The following is a 21,571-nucleotide window of genomic DNA, read 5'->3' on the forward strand; positions in this document are numbered from 1 at the left end:
TTCAAATGTGACCTGACAGCTGTGCAGAATCCTCTCGAACTTCTTCACTTCTAATCTGGCATCAGAGCTGAGAAAACTCAAAAACGGGGCTCAACCAGGACTGTTATATCTAAGTGCTGTCTCTCTGTGGGTTTGAACTTCCTCAAAGCACAGCTGCCTCAGAATAGTCTCTTCTCAGTGTTGTCGTTCTGTTCTATGAGTTCTGGGGAACAGAAAGGAAACATTTATCACATAGCCTTGGCAATCCCGCAGTGTCAGTCCACTTCTCCCGAATGTTGTTGTAGCTGTCAGATCTGCACAGACTCACAGGAGGCAGGCAGAGTGGAGTGTCAAGTAACTGGCAGTCCTGCTTTAAAACTGCCACAGGGTTTCATGGGGGAATCTTCCAGTCAGCGGGAACATCGAGTGAGAAATCACTGTAACAGGAGTGAGGCTAGCAAATTCAGTAAGGCAAAATAAGTAACGGGGCTAGAAGGTAGCTTAACAGCGGGTACTTGCCAATCATGAGAGGCTCCGGATTCCATCCCCCAGCACTGCAGAAAAGAAATATATATAACTGATTCTTCCCAGCATTCCCTATGTCCAACCCCTGATTAACTTCTCCATAGCCTTGAACACTGGGTATTTATATTGATTTTGTTCATTTTCTTCTCCTGTTAGCTTCTTATTTTACTTGGTGTTTTTGAGACAGGGTTTCACCTTGCAGCCAAGTTGGCCTCACAGTGCCTCAGGTGATCCTCCTGCCTCAGCCTTCCAAATGCTGGGATTACAAGCCTGCGCCACTATGCCCAGGCCCCTCCCCAACCCTCTAACCTTCCCACCTCTATATTTTGAGACTGTCTTCCTATGTAGCCCTGGTCTCAAACTCATGAGCATCCTGCATCCACTTTACAGTGCTGGGAATACTGAGCCACTGCGCCCAGTTAATATTAAGATTTGAGCTTCGATGTGCGTAAGGGTCTATTTTTATCTGATTGCTGATGTATTCGAGAATTAAACGATCAGTTTTTGAATGAATGAGCCAGGAGCATGCCTTTGAGGCGAGGGCTCTGTGGAGGACCTGATCTGGGAAAGCAACCTCCGGAAAGGGTGTGGCTACAGTGCTTTCTGGGTACTGCTCAACCTTTTGTAGAAAGGATTCTAACAGGCTTTCTGGGAGGCATTGAATGTTCTACCGTTTCGAACTATACCTTTTCCCAGGCAAAAAAAGGAATCAAAGCTTAAGGCCAGCCTATAATAAGAGTAGGCAGGGAGATAAGGGAAATGTGCAGCGAGGCCAAGTCTCACAGAGCCTAGGATCGCAATCCAAGCAATCCAAGTTGGTTGCGCAAGGGGATTTAAAAAAAAAGGGCGGTGCGCTCTCCTGGTTCTGTGGGCGGGGTCGGGATCAGGACTGCCAGGGTGGGGACTTTAGAGAAGGTGCTTGAGGACCGAGCAAAGCTCCCAGTGAAGCACGTCCGAAGAGCAGCCTCGGAGATGGATTACGGGAGGGAACGACGGCTCAGGGTCGGAAGAGGCGGCGGAGGAGCATAAAGAAGCCGGAGCTCTGCATCCGGAGGCACAGACTAGCACTGCCGAGCAGCCGTGGGCGTGGCGCTGTCAAACTTGGAGGGGCGGGACTAGAGCGCGAGACGCACAGGGCCAGGGGTGGGGCCTCGCGCCTAGCCAATGAGCGGCCACTTGCTGGGAGGAGCGTCCCCTCAGGCCAAGGGCGGAGCCAATGAGATGCGCCGCCGCGTGCCCATTCCACCCGCCCCCGTGGGGCGCGCGCCAGAGCCCCCGGCAGCCGTTAGGGGCGGGGCCTGCGGCCGCCCGCGCGCGTCTCACGCCCTCCCCTTTGTGTCACCATGGCGGCGGCGGCGGCGGCGGCGAGGACTGCGAACCCATGCTCGAACGCCGCCGGGGTCTGAGGAGGCTACTGCGACCATGGTGGTGAGGGGACCACGCGGCCGTCAGTCTGTCCGTCCGCGTGTCAGTCTGTCCGCGCGCGGCCCCGCCCTCCGCGCCCCGCCCCCGGCCCCGCCCGAGCCCCGGGGCCCGCGCGCCGCCCCTCACCCTTCTCACGGTCCCCTTTCGTCCCCCTCGGCCGGGTCCCGGGTCGCTACCCTGGCCTCGACCCCGCCTCCTCGGCGCGCATGCATTCCCCTTCCACGCCCTGCAAAGGGGGTGACAGTGGCGGAGAACCCGGGTTTGAGAAGAAGGGGCTGGTCCAGGGGGGACCCGCGCCCCCTGAGGGGTCCCCCGCAGGCGACTGCTGAGGCTCCCTGGACACCAGCCCACATCCCAGCGCCCTCCTCAGCATCCTCATCCCTAGGCCATCCTCCCGGGCCACCTCCCCCTCCTCCCAACAGCCCCTTTCTCATTCCTGAGCCCCACCCCCACTCCGCTCCATCCCCAGCCTGACCCTTTTCTTCTCCTCCTCCCTCGTTTTCATCCAAAGCCAGCCCCTCTCAATCCACCGCCATCCATCTGAACCTTTATCTCAACCTCTCGCTCGGTTCCCCAGCTTACTCCACCCAAGAAGCCAGCATCACGCCTCCGCTTGATCCTCGGGTCTTCTCCATCTCCTTTTCTTCATCTCCCCTCCTTCACGCCTCCCACCATACTGCTCCCGCTCATTCATCCATTCATTCCCTCACTCCACGGACATTCACTGAGACCTCCTCTGTGCAGGCCCCATGCTCCAGGCACAGAGACAGTCAGATCCCATCCTGCCTTGGGGAGCTTCATGGGCTGGCAGGGGACAGACTCTGAGGGTGAGACCCAGGGATGAACTTGGGGTTACAGGGACATGGAGGAGGGAGAAGTCCAGTCTAGCAAAGCCCTGAATCCTGGTCTGGCAGCTGGTTAATTTATTCGTCAGATTTTACCCAACCTCTGCTGTGCAACTGGGCTGGCACTGGGTATTGGAGACCCAGAGAGGAATCTTATAAAGAGCACCAAGGCTATACCCAGATTTTGTATTGGGCATGCTGGGGGTCCTCAGTCTGGGGCCCTGCTTCCGGGGAGGTCAGAGTCCAAGGGGAAAGACAAGTTCCTCACCTGTGGCATCTCGGAATTTGTGAGGCTGTGATGGGTTAGTTCAGGCACGGCTGCAGAGCCTGGGATAGGGGAGTTCTGGGCATGGACACTGATGATTGCCATAGCCTAAAGGGACAGAGAGGGCTTTTCTTGGAGGAGCACACATATGAGGTGAAACCAGAGGAGCAGGAAAAGGAAGAAAAGGAGGAGGAGAAGGAAGAAGAGGAGGAGAAAACCTAGTGACAGGGAGGGGACCAGGGTTACCCAGCTGACATGTAGAAGAAACATGAAAAAGTGACACTTGTGCTGGACTCCGAAAAGTTTGAGAGCTCTGAGAATGGGGAGAGAGAGAGAGAGAGAGAGAGAGAGAGAGATGGGACTGAAGAGGCAAACAGAAGCCAGTTCAGGAAAGCTTGACTATCAGATCAGAGAATTTGGACTTCATCTTGAAGCATGAGAGAGTCTTTGAAGCAGGGTCTATGGAGAGACAGTCACATTTGAGCTTCCTGAAAACTTGTGGAGAAGCTGGTGGGAGGGGAGAGGCTGGGAACAGAAGCTTGAGATGTGAACTGTGAAGGTCCAGACAGCAGCAGATGACTATACTCTGCAGTGGCTACAACATGCTCGTGTTCCTGTTGCCTGTTCACCCTTGGTTCCTGCTCCTCCAGTCCACCATCCAGACCACACATGAAGATGTCTGCAGCCCAGCACTCACCTCCTACTGACCTCTTACCCCATGCTACAAGGCAGTGTGTGGAGCCTCCAGGCTCTGGGCTCAGACTGGCAGATAACAATGCTCCCGTTGTTTCTGCTCCCATCTCTGGGGGTCTCTGATTCTTCTCTCTACTTTGCAGGCCCGAAGTACTGACAGTCTGGATGGCCCAGGAGAGGGCTCAGTGCAGCCCATTCCCCCAGCTGGGGGACCTGGTGCGAAGGGGAAGCCTGGGAAGAGGTGAGGGGGTTCGAGGAGGCATAGTTTAGTAGGGAGGGGAATTCTAGGAGAGAGCTACTGGTGATATGCTGCCTGTCTCCTAGGCTCTCAGCTCCTAGAGGTCCCTTCCCTCGGCTCGCCGACTGTGCCCATTTCCACTATGAGAATGTTGACTTTGGCCACATTCAGGTATGGGAGCTTCTGCTTAGGTGGGAAGGTGAACATCTGTCAGCTACTTTGCTCTGAAGCCCATCCCTGAGCCTGGCCACCTGCATGTCCGAGCAGTCACTAGCAGGAGTCAGGCTTGAGCAGATGGGGAGGGCTGCTCACATAGTTTATTCCAGTTATTTCTCCACAGCAGTTTTCTGTTAGGCATCTGCTTTGTGCCAGGGCTCTGTACCCAGACAGTGATCTCTCCGGATCCTGTCCTTAGAGGGACACACAGATCCACCCTTAGATAGTCCTAGCCAAGAGATGCTAGGCCTGAGAAGCCCTTAGCTGGATCTGTGCTTCCTCCTGCAGCTCCTGCTGTCTCCAGAACGTGAAAGCCCCAGCCTTTCTGGAGAGAATGAACTGGTGTTTGGGGTCCAGGTAACCTGTCAGGTGAGGCTTGCCCCTGCCTCTCATCTAGCCTGAGGGCCTGACCTCTATAATCCTCAGCTCAGTGTAATGGAGTCTGTCCCTTCTGTCCTGCCTGTCCTTCACAGGGCCGCTCCTGGCCAGTTCTCCGGAGTTATGATGATTTCCGTTCCCTGGATGCCCATCTTCACCGGTGCATATTTGACCGGAGGTTTTCCTGCCTCCCAGAGCTCCCTCCACCCCCGGAGGGCGCCAGGGCTGCCCAGGTAAACTACTTGTCTCAGTCCCTGCCTGAGCATCAGGGTATCAGCCATGGGAGCAGCCATCCAGGCCAGGGCAACAGATCTGAAGACCTCTCGAGCCTGGAATTGGTATAAGCCTGTAATCTCAGCACTTGGGAAGCTGAAGTACTATGGTCAGAGTCCCAACCATCAGAATGAACAAGGCTTAGAAATAAAACAGGGTTCTGGAGGGTCTCTGGTTTGGAGATCACAGGAAGGTCCAGGGGCTTCCATGTGTTGACATAGTCCTATTAGTTGCCCCTCAGAGTATGGCCCAGCGTGATAGGTCAGTATTTCAGAACTTAGCATCTGAGCCACATCCAGGCATCCAGGTTGAATTTCAGCCCTGCTGAGAGATGAGCCTTGGGCACAGTGGGAGGGCAGTGGGCTCTATCTGCATCTACTCACAGGAGCGGCCCCCACTCAATCTGCCCCCAGATGCTGGTGCCACTGCTACTACAGTACCTGGAGACGCTGTCAGGACTGGTGGACAGTAACCTCAACTGTGGGCCCGTGCTCACCTGGATGGAGGTGGGCCTAACATGGGGGACTTGGAGCTGGGATAGAGTGAGGAGTGTCTGAGGCACAAGCAGCCTGGGAGTGTGTGTGGGCATAGAAGAGAAAGGAGCCAAAGGAGAGGAGGCATTGGTATTTTAGTATCTGTGTGGGCGTGTGCCTTCAAGTGTGTGTGTATGTGTGTGTGTGTGTGTGTGTGTGTGTGTGTGTGTGGCTGTTTGGCTGTGGTGATTTAAAGATACACCAGTGAGAAATGCGTTGGTTGTAACTCATATTATATCTGGCCAGCAGTGGTTTAAACTAAATGAGTTTTAGACAAAATGTGGTGTCTGCTATGAAGGATGAAGATGCAGGTGGTATATGGAAAGTCTTGGGGACATGAGAGTCCTGAGACATGTTAGGGGTGGGGAAAAAAGAAGTAATTTGTTGTTGTTGCTCTTATTTTGTTTTTTAGAGGAAACAGGAATCTAAGTGTTGGGCCAACAGATCTGAGTAACCGAGGCTCTTAGGTGGTGGCCTCACTGGGCATGGAGGAACCTTGTCTGCCTTTATTAACAACTTCTGTCCTCTCCTTGCCACATCTTGCATCCATCTCAGCTGGACAACCATGGAAGACGCCTGCTCCTCAGTGAGGAGGCCTCGCTCAACATTCCTGCAGTGGCTGCTGCCCACGTGGTCAAACGATACACGGCCCAGGCACCAGATGAGCTGTCCTTTGAGGTAAGGCTGGGCAGGAGCAGACTCTAGCTGGGCTCCCTGTGTCCCTTGCCCCTTCTGACCTTCTCTCTCACCTACTCACAGGTGGGAGACATTGTTTCCCTGTGACCTTGCCCCTTCTGACCTTCTCTCTCACCTACTCACAGGTGGGAGACATTGTTTCCCTGTGACCTTGCCCCTTCTGACCTTCTCTCTCACCTACTCACAGGTGGGAGACATTGTTTCCCTGTGACCTTGCCCCTTCTGACCTTCTCTCTCACCTACTCACAGGTGGGAGACATTGTTTCGGTGATTGACATGCCACCTACAGAGGACAGGAGCTGGTGGCGGGGCAAGCGGGGCTTCCAGGTGAGCTGGGCTGGGGGTGGACAAGTACAGTAGGGCACCATGCCACTAGGGTGGCCCAGTCATTGATCCTGACCCTTCCTCAGGTCGGTTTCTTCCCCAGTGAGTGTGTGGAGCTTTTTACAGAGAGGCCAGGCCCTGGCCTAAAAGCGGGTAAGTGTCCTGGAGAGTGGGCTACCCTCCTGCACCTTCTGCCTACCATCCATCCTTTCTCTACCTGTTGTATACCCCACAGATGCTGATGGTCCCCTGTGTGGCATCCCAGCTCCCCAGGGTATCTCCTCTCTGACCTCAGGTAATGGAAACAAGGGGTCAGACCTCTGCCCCCTGCCCCACCAGGCCTATGGCTCTGCTGACTATGCTTTTCCCCTTACAGCTGTGCCCCGGCCGAGAGGGAAGCTGGCTGGACTCCTTCGCACCTTCATGCGCTCCCGCCCTTCCCGCCAGCGGCTGCGCCAGCGGGGAATCCTGAGGCAGAGAGTATTTGGCTGTGACCTTGGAGAGCACCTCAGCAATTCAGGCCAAGATGGTGAGGCTTGGGATTGCCCCTACTCTCTCGAGCATACAGCTCTGAAAAGAATTCTGACCCTGCTGCTTTCTCCCAGTGCCCCAGGTGCTGCGCTGCTGCTCTGAGTTTATCGAGGCCCACGGTGTGGTGGATGGAATCTACCGACTCTCAGGGGTGTCCTCCAACATCCAGAGGCTGCGGTGAGCCCCCCCCCATACACTTATGATCATTCTCTGTCCCAGCCCTGTGCTGTGTGTCGGGGTCACAGCTGTCACAAGTTAGGAAGACAGTACAGTGGTGAACTGAGGCTGCAGTCAGGGAGAACTTCCTTGAGGTGACACCTCAGCTGAGGCTGAATGTAGTGAAAGTAGAGCCAGCATCCCAAACAGACGACTTGGCCTTCACTGATCCTGCCAAATGCCAAGGCTTGCTCTAGGCATTGGGCACACAGCAGTGAATGAGAACCCAGAATGGGCTCATCTGTGGGCAGGACAGACAAACAGGAAGGTTCAGAGTACCAGAGGTGCTATGCAGAAAACAGATGAGCTAAGGAGGAAGAAAGAACACAGAGAAGGAGCGCCAATAGTGGCCACACCTGTAATCCCAGCACTTGGGAGGTTGAGGCAGGAGATCACAGATTAAAAGGCCAGCCTCAGCGACATAAGAACCTGTCTCAGAAAGCCAGACCTAAACAAAAAAGCCAGGAAGGAGGATTGCATTTTTGAGTGGGGAGTTAGGGCAGAAGCCTCACGGCAAAGAGGTGAAAGAGCAGATGATGGTATGTCCTGGCAAAAGTGTCCACAGTGTACATAGCAACCATCCACGGGAGAGCAGCAGGAGATGACATTGAGACTCACCGAGGCAGCATGTGCAGGGCCTTTTTTTGATTTTGCAGTGCTGGGGATGGAACCCTTGACTGCATGTGAAGGAAGCACTCTACTGCTAACCTATGCGCCCAGCCCCTCTGTCATTGAGCCACACCCTAACCCCTTGTGCAGAACCTTTTTGATAACTAAGGGTTTGGGCTTTAGGGGATCCACTAGAAGGTTCTGAGCCAAGAAGGAGCAACATACACAGTGGCATGGAGGTGGGAAGGAATGTGGGCAAGAACTGGGACTGACAGAGGCCAGGTGGTTGGAACAGGAAGGTTGAGTGAGTAGGGAGATGAGGAATGGGGTCGCGGTAAGAGCTTTACCTGTGAGCAGTAGGAACCCAGCAGAGGAGTGAGTAGGGCTCCTGAGGTTCCATCTTCACTTTCCAGTACTGCTTAAAGCCAGGAGGATGGCACAGCATGTGGCTTGTGTTAAGAGCATAGTTGCCATCTGGAGTCATGCAGCTGTGGGTAACTGCAGGCAGAGGCATCTTGTACCTGAGCCCCAGTGCTCCTGTGTGGGGTCGCTCCCTCTCCTCTTGTGGGTCGTTGGCCACCGGTCCATGAGGACAAAGGGAGCAGGAGCGACGAGTGGGGTCAGGATGGCCAGTGAGCACTGACGGAAGAAAGCCCTTCTGGGGAGGCAGGTTCAATGATGTAAACAGCTCCAGACTCAGTGAAACAGCCCCGTTTATTCAGTGGGGGTCAGGGAAAATATAGTGTGGAGGCAGCAGCCAATGCTTCAGCTGATAGGTGCTTATAGTATACTTTATTTACATGTGGCAGTAGGCACCTATTGTCCGACTACCGGGCAATGCCTGATTATCATATAGAAAAAACCTGGGGGTAGTTTTTACTCCAGGTAACTATGCCAAAGGTCATGTTCCAAATAAGGTCAGGCATCCTGCTTGGCGGCACTTTCCAGGTAAGTCAGGAAGAGAGCAGGAGGCCCCCTGCTGAGAAGGGGAGTCCTTCCATATGGCACTGAGCCCCTTAGAGCTTTCCAGACATGGAGGACTACAACCCTAACAGCAGGGTTCTCCAACATTCCTTTCTCCCAAATGGGTTCCCCTTGTCTTTGCTATTCAGGGTTGTTGGGAACATCAATAAGGTTCTCTCTATGGATAGCCCTGCAGAGGGACTACGGAAGAAAATATCCATCTGTGGGCCTTGAGGGGCAGAGGTAAGGGGATATGGCCAGGTGAGCCAGGCTGACTGGAGTCTTTCTCTCTCTGACCTGGTGGTTCTCAGGCATGAGTTTGACAGCGAGAGGATCCCTGAACTGTCTGGCCCTGCCTTCCTGCAGGACATCCATAGCGTGTCCTCCCTCTGCAAGCTCTACTTCCGGGAGCTGCCCAACCCCTTGCTTACCTACCAGCTCTATGGGAAGTTCAGTGTGAGTAAGGGGGCTGGGCAGGGGAGAGGAGGCTGAGCTGCATGTGGCCCAGTGCCATCATGCTTGTCCATCATCTCAGGAGGCCATGTCAGTGCCTGGGGAGGAGGAGCGCCTGGTGCGAGTCCACGATGTCATCCAGCAGCTGCCCCCACCACACTACAGGTAAACAGGCAGAGCCAAGAGGACTATGGTGGGGGTTCAGGGAGCTGAGGCCCAGTTGTCTCCCTCTGCTTCTATTTGCAGGACCCTGGAGTACCTGCTGAGGCACCTGGCCCGCATGGCAAGACACAGCGCCAACACCAGCATGCATGCCCGCAACCTGGCCATAGTCTGGGCACCCAACCTGCTCCGGTAAGTGGGCAGCTCACCAGATGGTTTGTACTCTGCTTCCTGCTATGGGGTAGTAAAGACCTACTGGGGTAGGGCAGGTCCCCATGGGGTATCTGGGGAGAAGCAAACCAGTCAGAGCAGAGTGCGCTGGAGGCAGATGGGGGCCCTGGTGTTTTAGAGGAACCTTTGGGAGGCCTGTTGGGCTGCAGATGAGCGGGTGAGCAAGGGAGAGGGATGAGGAGAAGAGATGAAGTCACAGGTGATGAACCAGACTTACAACTCATAGTGACGACTGCAAGATGGGGTGAGGTGCAGCCAAGGCAGGCCTCTAAGCTTGGAAAGCCTGACCTAAGGAGTGCACAGGTTCTCTGGCTGTAGGTTAGGACAGACTGTTGGAGCAGGGTCAAGAGCAGGAGACCAGGAAGAGGCTACTGTGACATCCATACAGGAGGAGTGGAGACTAGGCTAGTATGTTAATCAACTTTTTGTCACTATAACAAAATACCTGAAGTAGTTAACTTACAAAGAGAAAAGGTACCTGGGATAGTGGTACATGTCTTTAATCTTAGCACTCAGGAGCACTCTGGGTCTCTGTAGTGAGACCCTATCTCAAAAAACAAAGCAGAGGGCTGGAGAGATGGCTCAGCAATTAAGAGCACTGACTGCGCTTGTCGAGGACCTGGGTTCAATTCCCAGCACCCACATGGCAGCTACGAACCGTCCTTAACTCCACTTCCAGGGGAATCTGAAGCCCCCTTCTGACCTCCGAGGCATTGCATGACATGGGTACACTCACATACATGCAGGCAATACACTCGTACACATAAAATAAAGAATAATAAATAAAATATTTTAAAAAACAAAGCAGAAAATAAAGAGAAAAGGTTTGTTTTGGTTCACAGTTTTGGAGGTTTCAATTCATGATCAACTGACCCCATTGCTTTGGGCTTGTGGCAAGGTGACATGGTGGAGGTATGCAGCAGAATAAAACTGCGCAGCTCATGACCAGGACACAATGAAAGGGCTAGGAGGGAGCCAGGACCCCACAGTTGCCTTCCAGAGTATGCCCCTGTGGCCTAAAGACCTTCCTCACCAGGCCCCACCTCCTAAAGTCCTACCCTGGGGACCAACTTACCCAGGTAGGATATGGGCAGCAGAATTCAGAAAAGTTAGACTCTGCATACATTTTTGGAGGTAGAACTGACAGGATTTTCTGATTGAATGAGGTTGTGAAGGAAAGAGGAATCAAGGCCAGCCCTGGTGATTGGTCAGCACTGACCAATGTGGAGAAATAGGGAGGAAGCAGGTTTGAGGGGGAAGGCTGAAAGGCCAGTCTAGCTGTAACAGTTCCAGAAGGTCAGAGGTGCTGAATGTATGGACAGACAGCTGACACTGCCCACCCGGCTCAAGGTACATTGCCTCCCTCAGGTCTATGGAGCTGGAGTCAGTGGGGCTTGGTGGGGCGGCAGCCTTCAGAGAGGTCCGGGTGCAGTCTGTGGTGGTGGAGTTCCTGCTCACCCATGTGGAGGTCCTGTTTAGTGACACCTTCACCTCTGCTGGCCTAGACTCTGAAGGTATGCCCAGCCCAGCCCCTGACATCCTAGTTACCTGCCCTTCAGTGTCAGGACTGCAGTGGGAGGGCAGGTGGGCTCCTGGCCCTACCCCTACCCCACTGACTAGACCTCCCCCCCAGCTCCTTGAGGACCCCACCCCGGCCCATCCCTCCCCGCGCCCCCCTCCTTCTCATTTCAGCTCCTACGCTCAGGATCCCCACTTCTTGGCCAGGACGCCGTTCTTCCTTCACCCCTTATAGCTCCTGGGGGCGCTTGGGGCCGTGGGTCCACCTGGGAGGTGGTGGGAGGTCCCCAGACTTGACCCCACCCTGGCCCTGCCCAGACTCCCTGCCCTGCCCCGGACCCCAGCCCAGTCAGGATTCAGCTCGACGGAGGGCCCTCTGGCCCGAGGTAACTGACCAGAGCCACTGCCCTTGCTGGCTGCTGGGAGCTGCCTCCTCATCAGCTCATTCTGCCTCACCCTTCCTCCTCACCTGCCTGCTGCCCCCCCATTCCCGCCTGATCTACACCGGCCCCCTGCCTTGCCAGCCCGGGTGGGCACGCTGCGGGGCCGGGGCTTGGGCTGTGGCGCTTGGCTTTGCCTGTGGCCTCAAGTGACCCATAACTGATGGCTGCCCCCTTTCCGACCTCCCCAGGTCGCTGCCTCCTCCCCAGGCCCAAGTCTCTTGCGGGAAGCAGTCCTTCCACTCGTCTGCTGACACTAGAGGAAGCCCAGGCTCGCACCCAGGGGCGCCTGGGAACACCCACTGAGCCCACAACTCCCAAGACCCCAGCCTCCCCAGTGGAAAGGTACTGGAGTGGGATGTTGGGGAGGGGAGGAGTAGCATGGAGGTCCTGGATCCTGAGACTGCCTCCTGTCTTTCACCATAACTCCAGGAGGAAAAGAGAGAGATGCGAGAAACAACGGAAGCCAGGGGGCAGCAGTTGGAAGACATTCTTTGCTCTGGGCCGGGGTCCCAGTGTGCCCCGAAAGAAGCCCCTGCCCTGGCTGGGTGGCAGCCGAGCCCCACCTCAGCCTTCAGGTTGGTGATCAAGGCCATACAGTGTGGTGGTGGGGTGGCTTATGGTCCTGGAAAGGTAAATGACCCCTCCTACCTCTCCCTGCAGGCAGCAGACCTGACACTGTCACTCTGAGATCTGCCAAGAGTGAGGAGTCTCTGTCATCGCAGGCCAGTGGGGCTGGTAAGCACAGCGTGAACCCTACCTTTGCCCAAGCTCAGCTGGGAGAAATTGGGGCCCTGGTTTCACCTTTAAATGTTGTGTCTCAGATTGGGAAAGGGAGTCTTGGGCTTTCTGTTTGTTTGTTTGTTTGTTTGTTTTTAAGACAGAATCTTGCTATGTTGCCCAGACTGGCTTGGAATTTGCTGTGTAGCTCAGGCTGGCACCACATCTCTTCGGTTCTCCTGCCTTGGCCTCCTGAGAGCTGAAATTACATGTATAAGCCACCAGGCCCAGCAAGGGATTTAAAGCTTTGAAAGCTAGGCTTTAGATACAAGCTAGATAAGTTTTAGGTAGAAGTTAGGTAGAAGTTATAGCAGTACCCACTGTACTCACTTTTCACAAAGGGCCCTTTAAAGGTTTTTTGTTGTTGTTGTTTAGTTATTCCTTTTGAAAAAAACTAAGTATTATAAACTCTCTGGGCACAACTAAAAGCCTCAGTATCTTACCTGAGTGTCTCCCATTTTCCACCTGCCTCCCCCACCCAGAGGCATCCTCTAAACATGATGGCAACCATCCCCTCACTGCAGGGGTTTGGTTAGATACAGGCATATGTGTGAATGCCCTGTTGCCTTCCAAGTTTTCACAGGGTGCCATGGAAAGGAAGTAGCATGCTGCATGTGCAGCCTGAGTTTTTGCTCACCATGCAGCCACAAACTCATCTGTGTTGGCAAGTGCAGCTCAGTGCTCCCCCTGCTCTGTGTGTGCACCGCATGCCTACTCCCAGTGGGTTTGGTGGCTTTTGTCAGCAATTCCTGCCACACCCACTGTCCTGGGAGATGGCTCTGCTACATACCCGGGAGTGGAGCTGCTGTCCTGTATCAGTACACCCTCAGCTCGACTGGATCAGAACCAAACCAATGGCTTTCCAAGGGGTTGTCCCACCTTCACACCTGCAGTGTGCATAAGATGCTGCTGCACTCGTGCTTCACAGGGTCACCAGACCATTCTTGCCCTGGGTCTGGGATGGTTCATGACTTTGCTCTATCACCCAGAGTCAACATTTTCAAGTCAGTCTGGTGGCCCTACAGGGAGGTGCTGCTACACAGCTGTGTCCTGATCTCACTGATGTTGAGGTCTGTAAGGTTCTGATCCCTAACTACCTGCCCCCTCAGGCCTCCAGCGACTACACCGGTTGCGACGACCCCACTCCAGCAGTGATGCTTTTCCTGTGGGCCCAGCACCTGCTGGCTCCTGTGAGAGCCTGTCCTCCTCTTCTTCCTCCTCATCCTCTTCATCTTCCTCTTCGTCCTCCTCCTCGGAGTCTTCAGCAGCTGGCCTGGGGCCACTCTCTGGATCCCCCTCTCACCGCACCTCAGCGTGGCTCGATGATGGTGATGAACTGGACTTCAGCCCACCTCGCTGCCTGGAGGGACTCCGAGGACTTGACTTTGATCCCCTTACCTTTCGCTGCAGCAGCCCCACCCCAGGGGACCCTGCACCCCCTGCCAGTCCAGCACCCCCAGCCCCTGCTTCTGCCTTCCCACCCCGAGCAACCCCACAGACCCTCTCACCCCATGGACCCACCAACCCTGCTTCACCCACTGCCCTGGACATCTCAGAGCCCCTGGCTGTATCGGTGCCACCTGCTGTCCTGGAACTGTTGGGGGCTGGGGGAACACCTGCCTCAGTCACCCCAACACCAGCTTTGAGCCCTAGCCCAGGCCTGCGCCCTCATCTCATTCCCCTGTTGCTGCGTGGAGCTGAGGCCCAGCTAAGTGACACCTGCCAGCAGGAGATCAGCAGCAAGCTGGCACTGCCTGGTCCCCAGGGAGCTCAGGGCCAGCACGGTGAGTCCTGTTCGTGGAACCCCACTCTTGTTTGGCCAGTCCTCAAGGCTGCCTCAGGACCTAGCTGACCTTCTTCCCATTCCTTTCTGTGTTGTAGGTTCTGGCATGGACTCACCATTGTTACCCCCACCCTTGTCCCTCCTGCGCCCTGGTGGGGCCCCACCCCCACCCCCCAAGAACCCAGCACGTCTGATGGCCCTGGCCCTGGCTGAGCGGGCTCAGCAAGTGGCAGAGCAACAGAGCCAACAGGAGCAGGGGGGAACCCTGCCTGCTCCCCACTCCCCTTTCCGTCGCTCACTGTCCCTGGAGGTGGGCGGGGAGCCAGCGGGGAGTTTAGGGAGTGGGCCACCCCCTCACTCTGTAGCCTATCCAGGTGCCTGGGCCCCGGGTCCCCCACCCTATCTCCCAAGGCAACAAAGTGATGGGAGCCTGGTGAGGAACCAATGGCCCTTGGGAACCTCAAGGAGGGGTCTCAGAGGCCCTTCCCAGGTTAGCACTCAGCTCAGGGCAGGTGGGGCCTACAGGGATGCCCCAGAGACAGTGGCCCCATCCCCATGTTCGGTCCCTTCACAGGGTCCTACCCCCAGCTTCTTCTCAGCCCCCCGGGAGTGCCTGCCACCCTTCCTTGGGGTCCCTAAGCCAGGCTTGTACTCCCTGGCCCCCCCGCCCTTTCCACCTAACTCCCCAGCCCCAGTCTGGAGGAACTCCCTGGGTCCCACCTCAGGCCTGGACAGGGGGGAGAATTTGTACTATGAGATTGGGGCAGGGGAAGGGACTGCTTACCCTGGCCCCAGCCGGTCCTGGAGTCCCTTCCGCTCTATGCCTGCTGATAGGCTCAATGCCTCATATGGCATGCTTGGTCAGTCACCACCACTCCACAGGTCCCCCGACTTCCTGCTCAGCTACCCACCACACCCCTCCTGCTTTCCTCCTGACCATCTTAGCCACTCAGCTCCCCAGCACCCTGTCCGGCGCCCTACCCGACCTGAGCCCCTTTATGTCAACCTAGCTCTCCGGCCCAGGGGACCTTCACCTGCCTCTTCTTCCTCTTCCTCTCCTCCTGCCCACCCCCGAAGCCGTTCAGATCCTGGACCCCCTGTTCCCCGCCTCCCCCAGAAGCAGCGAGCTCCCTGGGGTCCCCGTACCCCGCATCGAGTACCTGGACCTTGGAGTTCCCCTGAGCCTCTTCTGCTCTACAGGGCAGCCCCACCAGCCTATGGGAGGGGAGGCGAGCTCCGAGGATCTTTATATAGAACTGGGGGTCAGAGAGGGGAGGGGGCTGGTCCCCCTCCTCCTTACCCCACACCCAGCTGGTCTCTACACTCTGAGAGCCAGACCAGAAGTTACTGCTGAACTAGGGCCAGGAAGGGCCCCCCACTGGATCTTGGCCCAAGTCAATCCCTTGTTTTGTATTGAGTTCCCTATCCCATTCCAGGTTTCTAACTTTGTAACTTGCTTCTGATGACAGTCCCTAACCAAAATCAATGTGCCCATCCCCTGCCTCCCTCCTGGGGGCCCTTGCACAAATCTGGAGGAGAGCAAGGCTGACACCCTGACCTTCCTTTCCCTCCAGGAGCCTCCAGACTGTCCTGCCCTGTGCACAGGAGGTGGGGGAACGGCTCCTGTCCACCTCTCCCTATGTGCCCCACTAAACCACCTGACAACATTAATGAATAAAAATGGCAAAAATGTGGCTGCTGGAGGCAGTAAATGAAGACGCACAGACTAATGACTAGCTGCTTCACCACTTTCTTTGCTTTGGGGAAGACACTGAGGCAAGGGTTCAGTTCTTACAGAAAGGTTCCCAAGGTAATGTTTGCAGGGAGGCCCACGGGCATCCTAGGAGTCTGGGCCAGGAGCAGGGCTGATCCTGGGTTTGTCTTCGAGGGGACATCTGCTCTGCAGCTCTGCCATGATCTCCTCCAGCAGATCCATCCTGGACAGCAGTGGGGCAGGACAAACCTGGGCTTACCTCAGGAATGAGGGAGGGACCCCGGGGCCATCCACCACAGCCTGTGTCTCACTCCTGTAGGCTAGAGAAGAGACTTCCTCCACTCAGCTCGATGTCTGATGTCTGCAGGAGAAAGGTTAGAGCTGCCATCAGCAGGCCTGGAGGCTCAGTGGCCTGGGAGGAGGGAAGTAGGGAGGTGTTCCACTTTGCCTGCCCTCATGGCTCTCCCTGGTGACAGTTCTCAGGGAATGGAAGCCTCCCTGTGGATCAGCAGGCAGGGGCGGGCTCATAGGGCTAGGGATCCGGCATAGCAGTCCCACACATGCCACAGCTGCCCTTGCAGGGCTTGGATCCTGAGAGACTTTCCTCTCACACTGCTCCTTAGAGCTCTGGGTCTCCAGCAGGGATGCTGGATCCTGAAAGCCAGTATGCAATGGGGAATCACAGGTCAGATGACAGGGAGCCAGGGCACCCCTGGAGAGAGGGGGGGTCCCAGACTGATGACAGGCTAGAGGTATCCATACTGTTGAGCTGGGCTCCAGGCAGCAGTGCTGGCTGACCCTGGTTGTCAGAGTGTGGCTGTGGCCCAGGCCAGGACTGGAACCAGGATGAAGACTGGGGCTGGGGCTGAGGCTGCTGACTAGAGTCAAGCTGCTGCCTGAGTCCCAGGCTGCATTCTGCTGGACCTTACTGTAACCTGTGACCTCACGAGTCTCCAGGGTCTGCAGAGAACAATGGCAAGGAACTGGCATGGGTTGCCCAGGTGCTCCACACCTCCCTTAGCTCTCAGACCTCTCCCCTGGTTCCTACCTGGGATGGGACTGGGATGGGGAGCACAAGCTTGGATCTGTCCTTGGCTCTGGGAGCTACCTCATACAAATGCTCTAGGGACACAGAGCAGACAGTCAGAATGGGGATGCACACCTCTGCTGTGCCCAGCACCAGCCATCCTCCTTGCCCCTAACCTGGGGGTACAGGGAACAGTGTAGTCCACTCTTTTGGGGAGCTGACCTTGAGTACTGAGTCCTGTGGAAAGGAGTCTGAGTGTGGGGACATGGGCTCTGCCTGGGGCTCCATAACTACCCATGGCCCCCTGACCTCCCTGTACCTGAGTCATGGCCTCTCGCAATAGGTACCGAGTGCTCTGCAAGCTGCCCCAGCGGTCAGCAGGCTCTAGGCCCAGCCCAGACTGAACCACGGCCTGGTAGGGGGCTGGCAGCAAGGGGTCCAGGGCTGGGCTCTCACCTGCTTCCAGCTTAGCCTTCACCTCAGGCCCCTCTCCCCCAGCCCAGGGCAGCTCTCCTGTGAGGAAGAATAATCAGGGGACCCACCCTAGTGGGATACTTCTGTGGGGCAGGCGCAGGTTCACTCACTGACCAGTGAAGACCTCCTGGGCTAGCATGCAGAAGCTGTAGAAGTCTGAGGTAGCACTGGGCACGTCACTACGGATCAGCTCAAGCGGCAGCCATGGATATAGTTCAGGGGGTGGGGGCAGCCCTGGACTTGGGCTCCCCTGAGGGTGGTCCTGTGGTAGCCTGTGGTCAAGACCAATGGGTCTGGTGAGCTCGTGACTGCTGGGAGGGACATGGGGCAGGCATGAAGGCAGGCTCTCACCTGGGCTGCAGCCTGGGCTGGTGCAGTAGGCGCCCGTGTTCCAGGTGGCTCACTTTAGCCAGCCCTGGCCTCACTAGTTGCACAGCATGGGAGCTGAGGCCGCCATGGGCCCAGCAGCGGGCCTGCAGGAACAGCAGGGCCTCCAATACCTGCAGCAGCAGGGAACCAGGCAGCAGGCCTGGCAGGACTCGGGGACCCTCCTCATCAGGTCTTGGTGCGTGCAGCAGGACATGCAGGGAGCCCAGCCACACTGGCTCAAAGAGCAGGCTCAGGCCAGATAGGTCCTCCGAGAGGCTCAGCGCCATCAGCAGCAGCAGGCCAGGGTGGTGCAGTGTGCTTGGAGGAAGCAGAGCAGACCCTGGACCAGCAGCCCCAATCTGTACAGGGTGGGAGCTGCTCCTGGGTACAGACCATCTACTATGGGCCAGGGCAGACTATCTTGCCAGCCACTGGGCAGGAGACACTGAGACACTTCCCCCCATCACGCAGCTCATCAGTGGCAGAGCCAGCACCAGCCCATACCAGTCTGGAGTTCCTCCAACCCCTGGGTGCCACTGTGCAGGAAGGGGGAACATTATAGCTGGAGGGCCCCATGCTAGGTGCTGGCCTAGAGCTGAAGACTAAGCAGAACTGTGGCTATCCCCACACTCCCTGGTTATGAACTGCTGGAGTCAGGGCAGCTGGTGCTGGTAGGCAGAGGCTGGGACTTATACCTGCAGTGCTGAAGGTCTGCCAACAGCACGTCAGGGTGGGCTTCAGGGGGATTCAACTGCCGTACAGTAACGGTGTGGCCCTTCCACAGGAGGCTGGAGAACAGGTAGTGGGAGAGAGGACCAGGTGAGATACAGGGGCAGGATTTCCTTGTGAGGGGAGCAGGAGGCAGGAGCTCTTCAACAACATGGGAGGAGCTCTCACTTGGCCATGAGGGTGTGGGAGCTGCTCTTATAGGTGCGGTCAGTATCGCCCTGGGCTGGCAGCAGCTCCTTGGGGTCTACCAACGGGATGCCCATTACCAGTGCTGGAGGCTGCAGGCTGCTAAGCTGGAGAAGAGGAACAGAGCTGTGAGCACCAAGAGGATAGGGATGGTCCCTGCTCTCCTGCCCTCTCCATCTTACCTGGCCATATCCCAAAGCTGGGGTTTGGAGGGGTCTCCTGATTTGCCCTTGCCTCAGAGCCCTGGGACAAAAGGCAGGCTGAAACTAAGTCTGAAGTCACTGGGTGTGATGGGCATGGGACCTTCAGAGTGTGGACTGTTACCTGTCTGCCTGTGCCAACCTTGGGGAGGACAGGGAGCCACAAAGGCTATGTCCAGAGCTAGCTTGCAACTGACCCAGGGATGCAGTAGGCGCCAACTCCCCGCTCTGCACCAGTGCTGACATATGGGTGCGGCACCACTGCAGCAGCTCCATCACCTGGGTGGGGTACAGGGTGAGACTGGGAGAACATACTGGCCGTGATACCCCCACTGTACCCTGGCCACTGCTCACCTCCCAGCTCAGCTTGCCACCACCCTGTTCAGCCCAGTCTTGTGGCGTGCGGCCCTGCTGGTCATGCAAACGCAGGTCACCCCCAGCCTGCAGCAGGTACCATAACACCAAGCTTCGGCCAGAGAAGGCACCTGCATGCATGGGTGTGCTGCTGTCTAGGCAGCGGCTAGGAAAGAACCCGAAACAAGCATGGCATAGATGAAGAAATGGGCAGAACAGGCACAATAAGGGGCAAATGTGGGACTGAACAGGATGGGGGCCCAGTGAACATGGGAAGTGGGTCATGTGAAGACTCAATGGGGCTTGTGGGGGGGACCACTGTGAGCATGGAAGGCACTAGAAATAAGAATAGTCCCTGAGGGAGGGGGGCAAGAAGGGGTTAACTGAGAGGACAGGGAAGGCACTAGGGGCTAGAAGAGGAGTTGTGATAGGGTACACCTCCCAGTGTCCAGGGCCCTAGGACTGTAGGGGTATTCCAGCCTTTCCACTCACTGGTTGGGGTTAGCACCAAAGGTCAGTAGGAGCCGCACGGCAGAACTGTGGCCCAGCAGTGCCGACAGGAAGAGCCCTGTCTGCCCAGCAGAGTTCTCACCATCTACCTGGACAACTGGGGGACAAAGAGACTTAAGATTGTGCCCATCCCAGATTCTTAAGACAGAAGTCCTGAATTCAGGCCACTAGGCAAACACAGCCCTTGTATTCCAGGCTAGCCTGGAATTTGATACATAGCTAAGGATGACCCTGAACTTCTGATGCTTCTGCCTGTGAGTGTTGGGATTACAGGTGTGTGCCACCACACCTGGTTTGTGTAGTGCTGAGGATTCAGCCCAGGGCTTTGTGCATGCTAGACAAGCACTCTATTAACTGAGCTAGATCCCCTAGGTAAACATTCCTGCCAATTCCAGTCTTCTGGAATTTCCATTTCTCTTTGATTGGGTGACCCTCAACCCCATATCCAGAACTGCCACTCTCTAGCTTCGAAGGAAGAGCTGCCACAGAACCCATTTCAACACAGTGCACCAGAAATCGAGTCCACAGAATTGGAATGAGTGGAGACGTTTACCTCCTTATCCGAAAGGTGTCGGAATTGGGGGGCCAAGAGGATCAATCCTGCCACCTTGGTATCTGTCTCAAAATCCCTCCAAATGTGGCCTTTCCAGAACCTCTGAACCCCATATTCTCTGCTTCATAGTTTACTCACAGCCCAACACCTTTTGTAACTACATCTTAACTGGTTTTCTACACTCAACTTGTACCATAAAGGCATCTTTCCTAAAGCACAAATCATTGCCAGGACAAGATAGCCCTGAACAAGTTGTCCCAAAACAATTAATATACAAAGAGGGTAAAGCTTGTTTTATGAGGCCAGCTTGACTTTCATTCCAAAAGTGGACGAGAGTTTCCAGAACCAGAAAATAAAGCTATAAACTAATTCCATTTATGATACCACATGCAAGAACCAAAGAAAAACTGACATATTCCCAGAAACAAAGATGAGTCAATGTAAGAAAATCTATCAAGGGCTCAAGAGATGGCCTGGTAGTTAAGAGCACTGGTCTTCTTGTAGAGGACTGGGGTTTGGTTCCCAGCACCCACAGGGCAACCATCTGTAACTTCCGACGCCTTCTTCTGGCCTCCATGGGCATTGCATATGGTACACTTATATACCTGGAGGCAAAACACTCAGACACTTAAAAATAAAAAATTTTAAAAGAAAATCTAGCAATATAATAAAATATTCATGGATCAAAGGACAAAAATTGCATGTCCTGAAGGTATGGATCAGTGGTAGAGCACTTGCCTAGAATTCACTGGTGAGAGGTTGGAGATGTGGCTCAATGGTAGAACTTTTATTTAGAATCCACCAGTGAGGGGCTTGGGGTGTGGCTCGGTGGTAAAGCACCTATCTAGAATCCACCAATGAGAGGCTGGGGTGGGGCTCAGTGGTAGAGCACTGGTCTAGAATGAAAGGCACTGAATCCCACCCCTAGCATGGCAGGGTCATATTTTAACTTTATAGCTACAGAAAAAAAGTGCTTGATAAAATTTAATACTTATAATTGGGGGATCCCTCAAAAAACTCAGATGGGAATTTTTGTACTTCATAAGAATTATAAACTCCAAACCAATGTAGCAAACATTACACTTTGTACAAAAACACAGATTCAATCCCTTTAATATCAAGAACAAAGAAAAAGATGTCCAATGACAACCATGGTTTGGAAGTTTAGGCCAATACTTTAAGAAAAAGAAATTAGGGCTGGAGAGAGGCTCAGTGATTTGGAGCACTTGCTGCTCTGGGAGAGGACCCGAGTTCAGTTCCTGGCACCATGTTAGGTGGCTCACAACTGCCTGTAATGCCAGCTCCAGGGGATCTGATGCTCTCTTCTGGCCTTTGTGGTCACACACACACACACACACACACACACACACACACACACA

General features: G+C 55.3%; 2 protein-coding genes across 3 annotated transcripts; one reads left to right on the forward strand and one right to left on the reverse strand.

The window, feature by feature from the left end:
• Positions 1-1,797: 1,797 nt before the first annotated feature.
• Arhgap33 (Rho GTPase activating protein 33) lies at positions 1,798-15,770 on the forward strand. 2 transcript variants are annotated; one of them, XM_008828050.1, is made up of 22 exons: positions 1,798-1,932; positions 2,674-2,756; positions 3,876-3,973; positions 4,057-4,141; positions 4,475-4,555; positions 4,660-4,797; positions 5,251-5,343; positions 5,926-6,048; positions 6,316-6,393; positions 6,477-6,543; positions 6,626-6,685; positions 6,767-6,919; positions 6,996-7,098; positions 9,021-9,165; positions 9,245-9,327; positions 9,409-9,516; positions 10,924-11,069; positions 11,705-11,858; positions 11,946-12,091; positions 12,177-12,251; positions 13,403-14,077; positions 14,175-15,770. In XM_008828050.1, the coding sequence occupies exons 2-22, from the start codon at positions 2,679-2,681 to the stop codon at positions 15,428-15,430; spliced, it is 3,945 nt and encodes a 1,314-aa protein (XP_008826272.1). In that variant the 5' UTR covers positions 1,798-1,932; positions 2,674-2,678; the 3' UTR covers positions 15,431-15,770. The 2 variants fall into 2 exon arrangements, with proteins under 2 accessions (XP_008826272.1, XP_008826274.1); XM_008828052.1 differs by lacking the exon at positions 2,674-2,756 and having other exon boundaries at positions 1,804-1,932.
• A 474-nt stretch (positions 15,771-16,244) lies between these two features.
• Positions 16,245-19,724, reverse strand: LOC103729966 (inactive serine/threonine-protein kinase TEX14-like). Its single transcript, XM_017796886.1, is given in 16 exon segments — positions 16,245-16,288; positions 16,402-16,444; positions 16,553-16,750; positions 16,839-16,912; positions 16,994-17,054; positions 17,137-17,330; positions 17,406-17,563; positions 17,643-17,791; positions 17,865-17,978; positions 18,291-18,335; positions 18,337-18,448; positions 18,558-18,682; positions 18,758-18,818; positions 18,900-19,054; positions 19,130-19,295; positions 19,618-19,724. Coding segments are annotated over 16 exon segments (1,806 nt in total).
• Between the last annotated feature and the right edge of the window lie 1,847 nt (positions 19,725-21,571).

The sequence above is a fragment of the Nannospalax galili genome, unplaced genomic scaffold (genome assembly GCF_000622305.1).
Source record: "Nannospalax galili isolate Female #2095 unplaced genomic scaffold, S.galili_v1.0 scaffold833, whole genome shotgun sequence".
Taxonomy (NCBI): Eukaryota; Metazoa; Chordata; class Mammalia; order Rodentia; family Spalacidae; genus Nannospalax; species Nannospalax galili.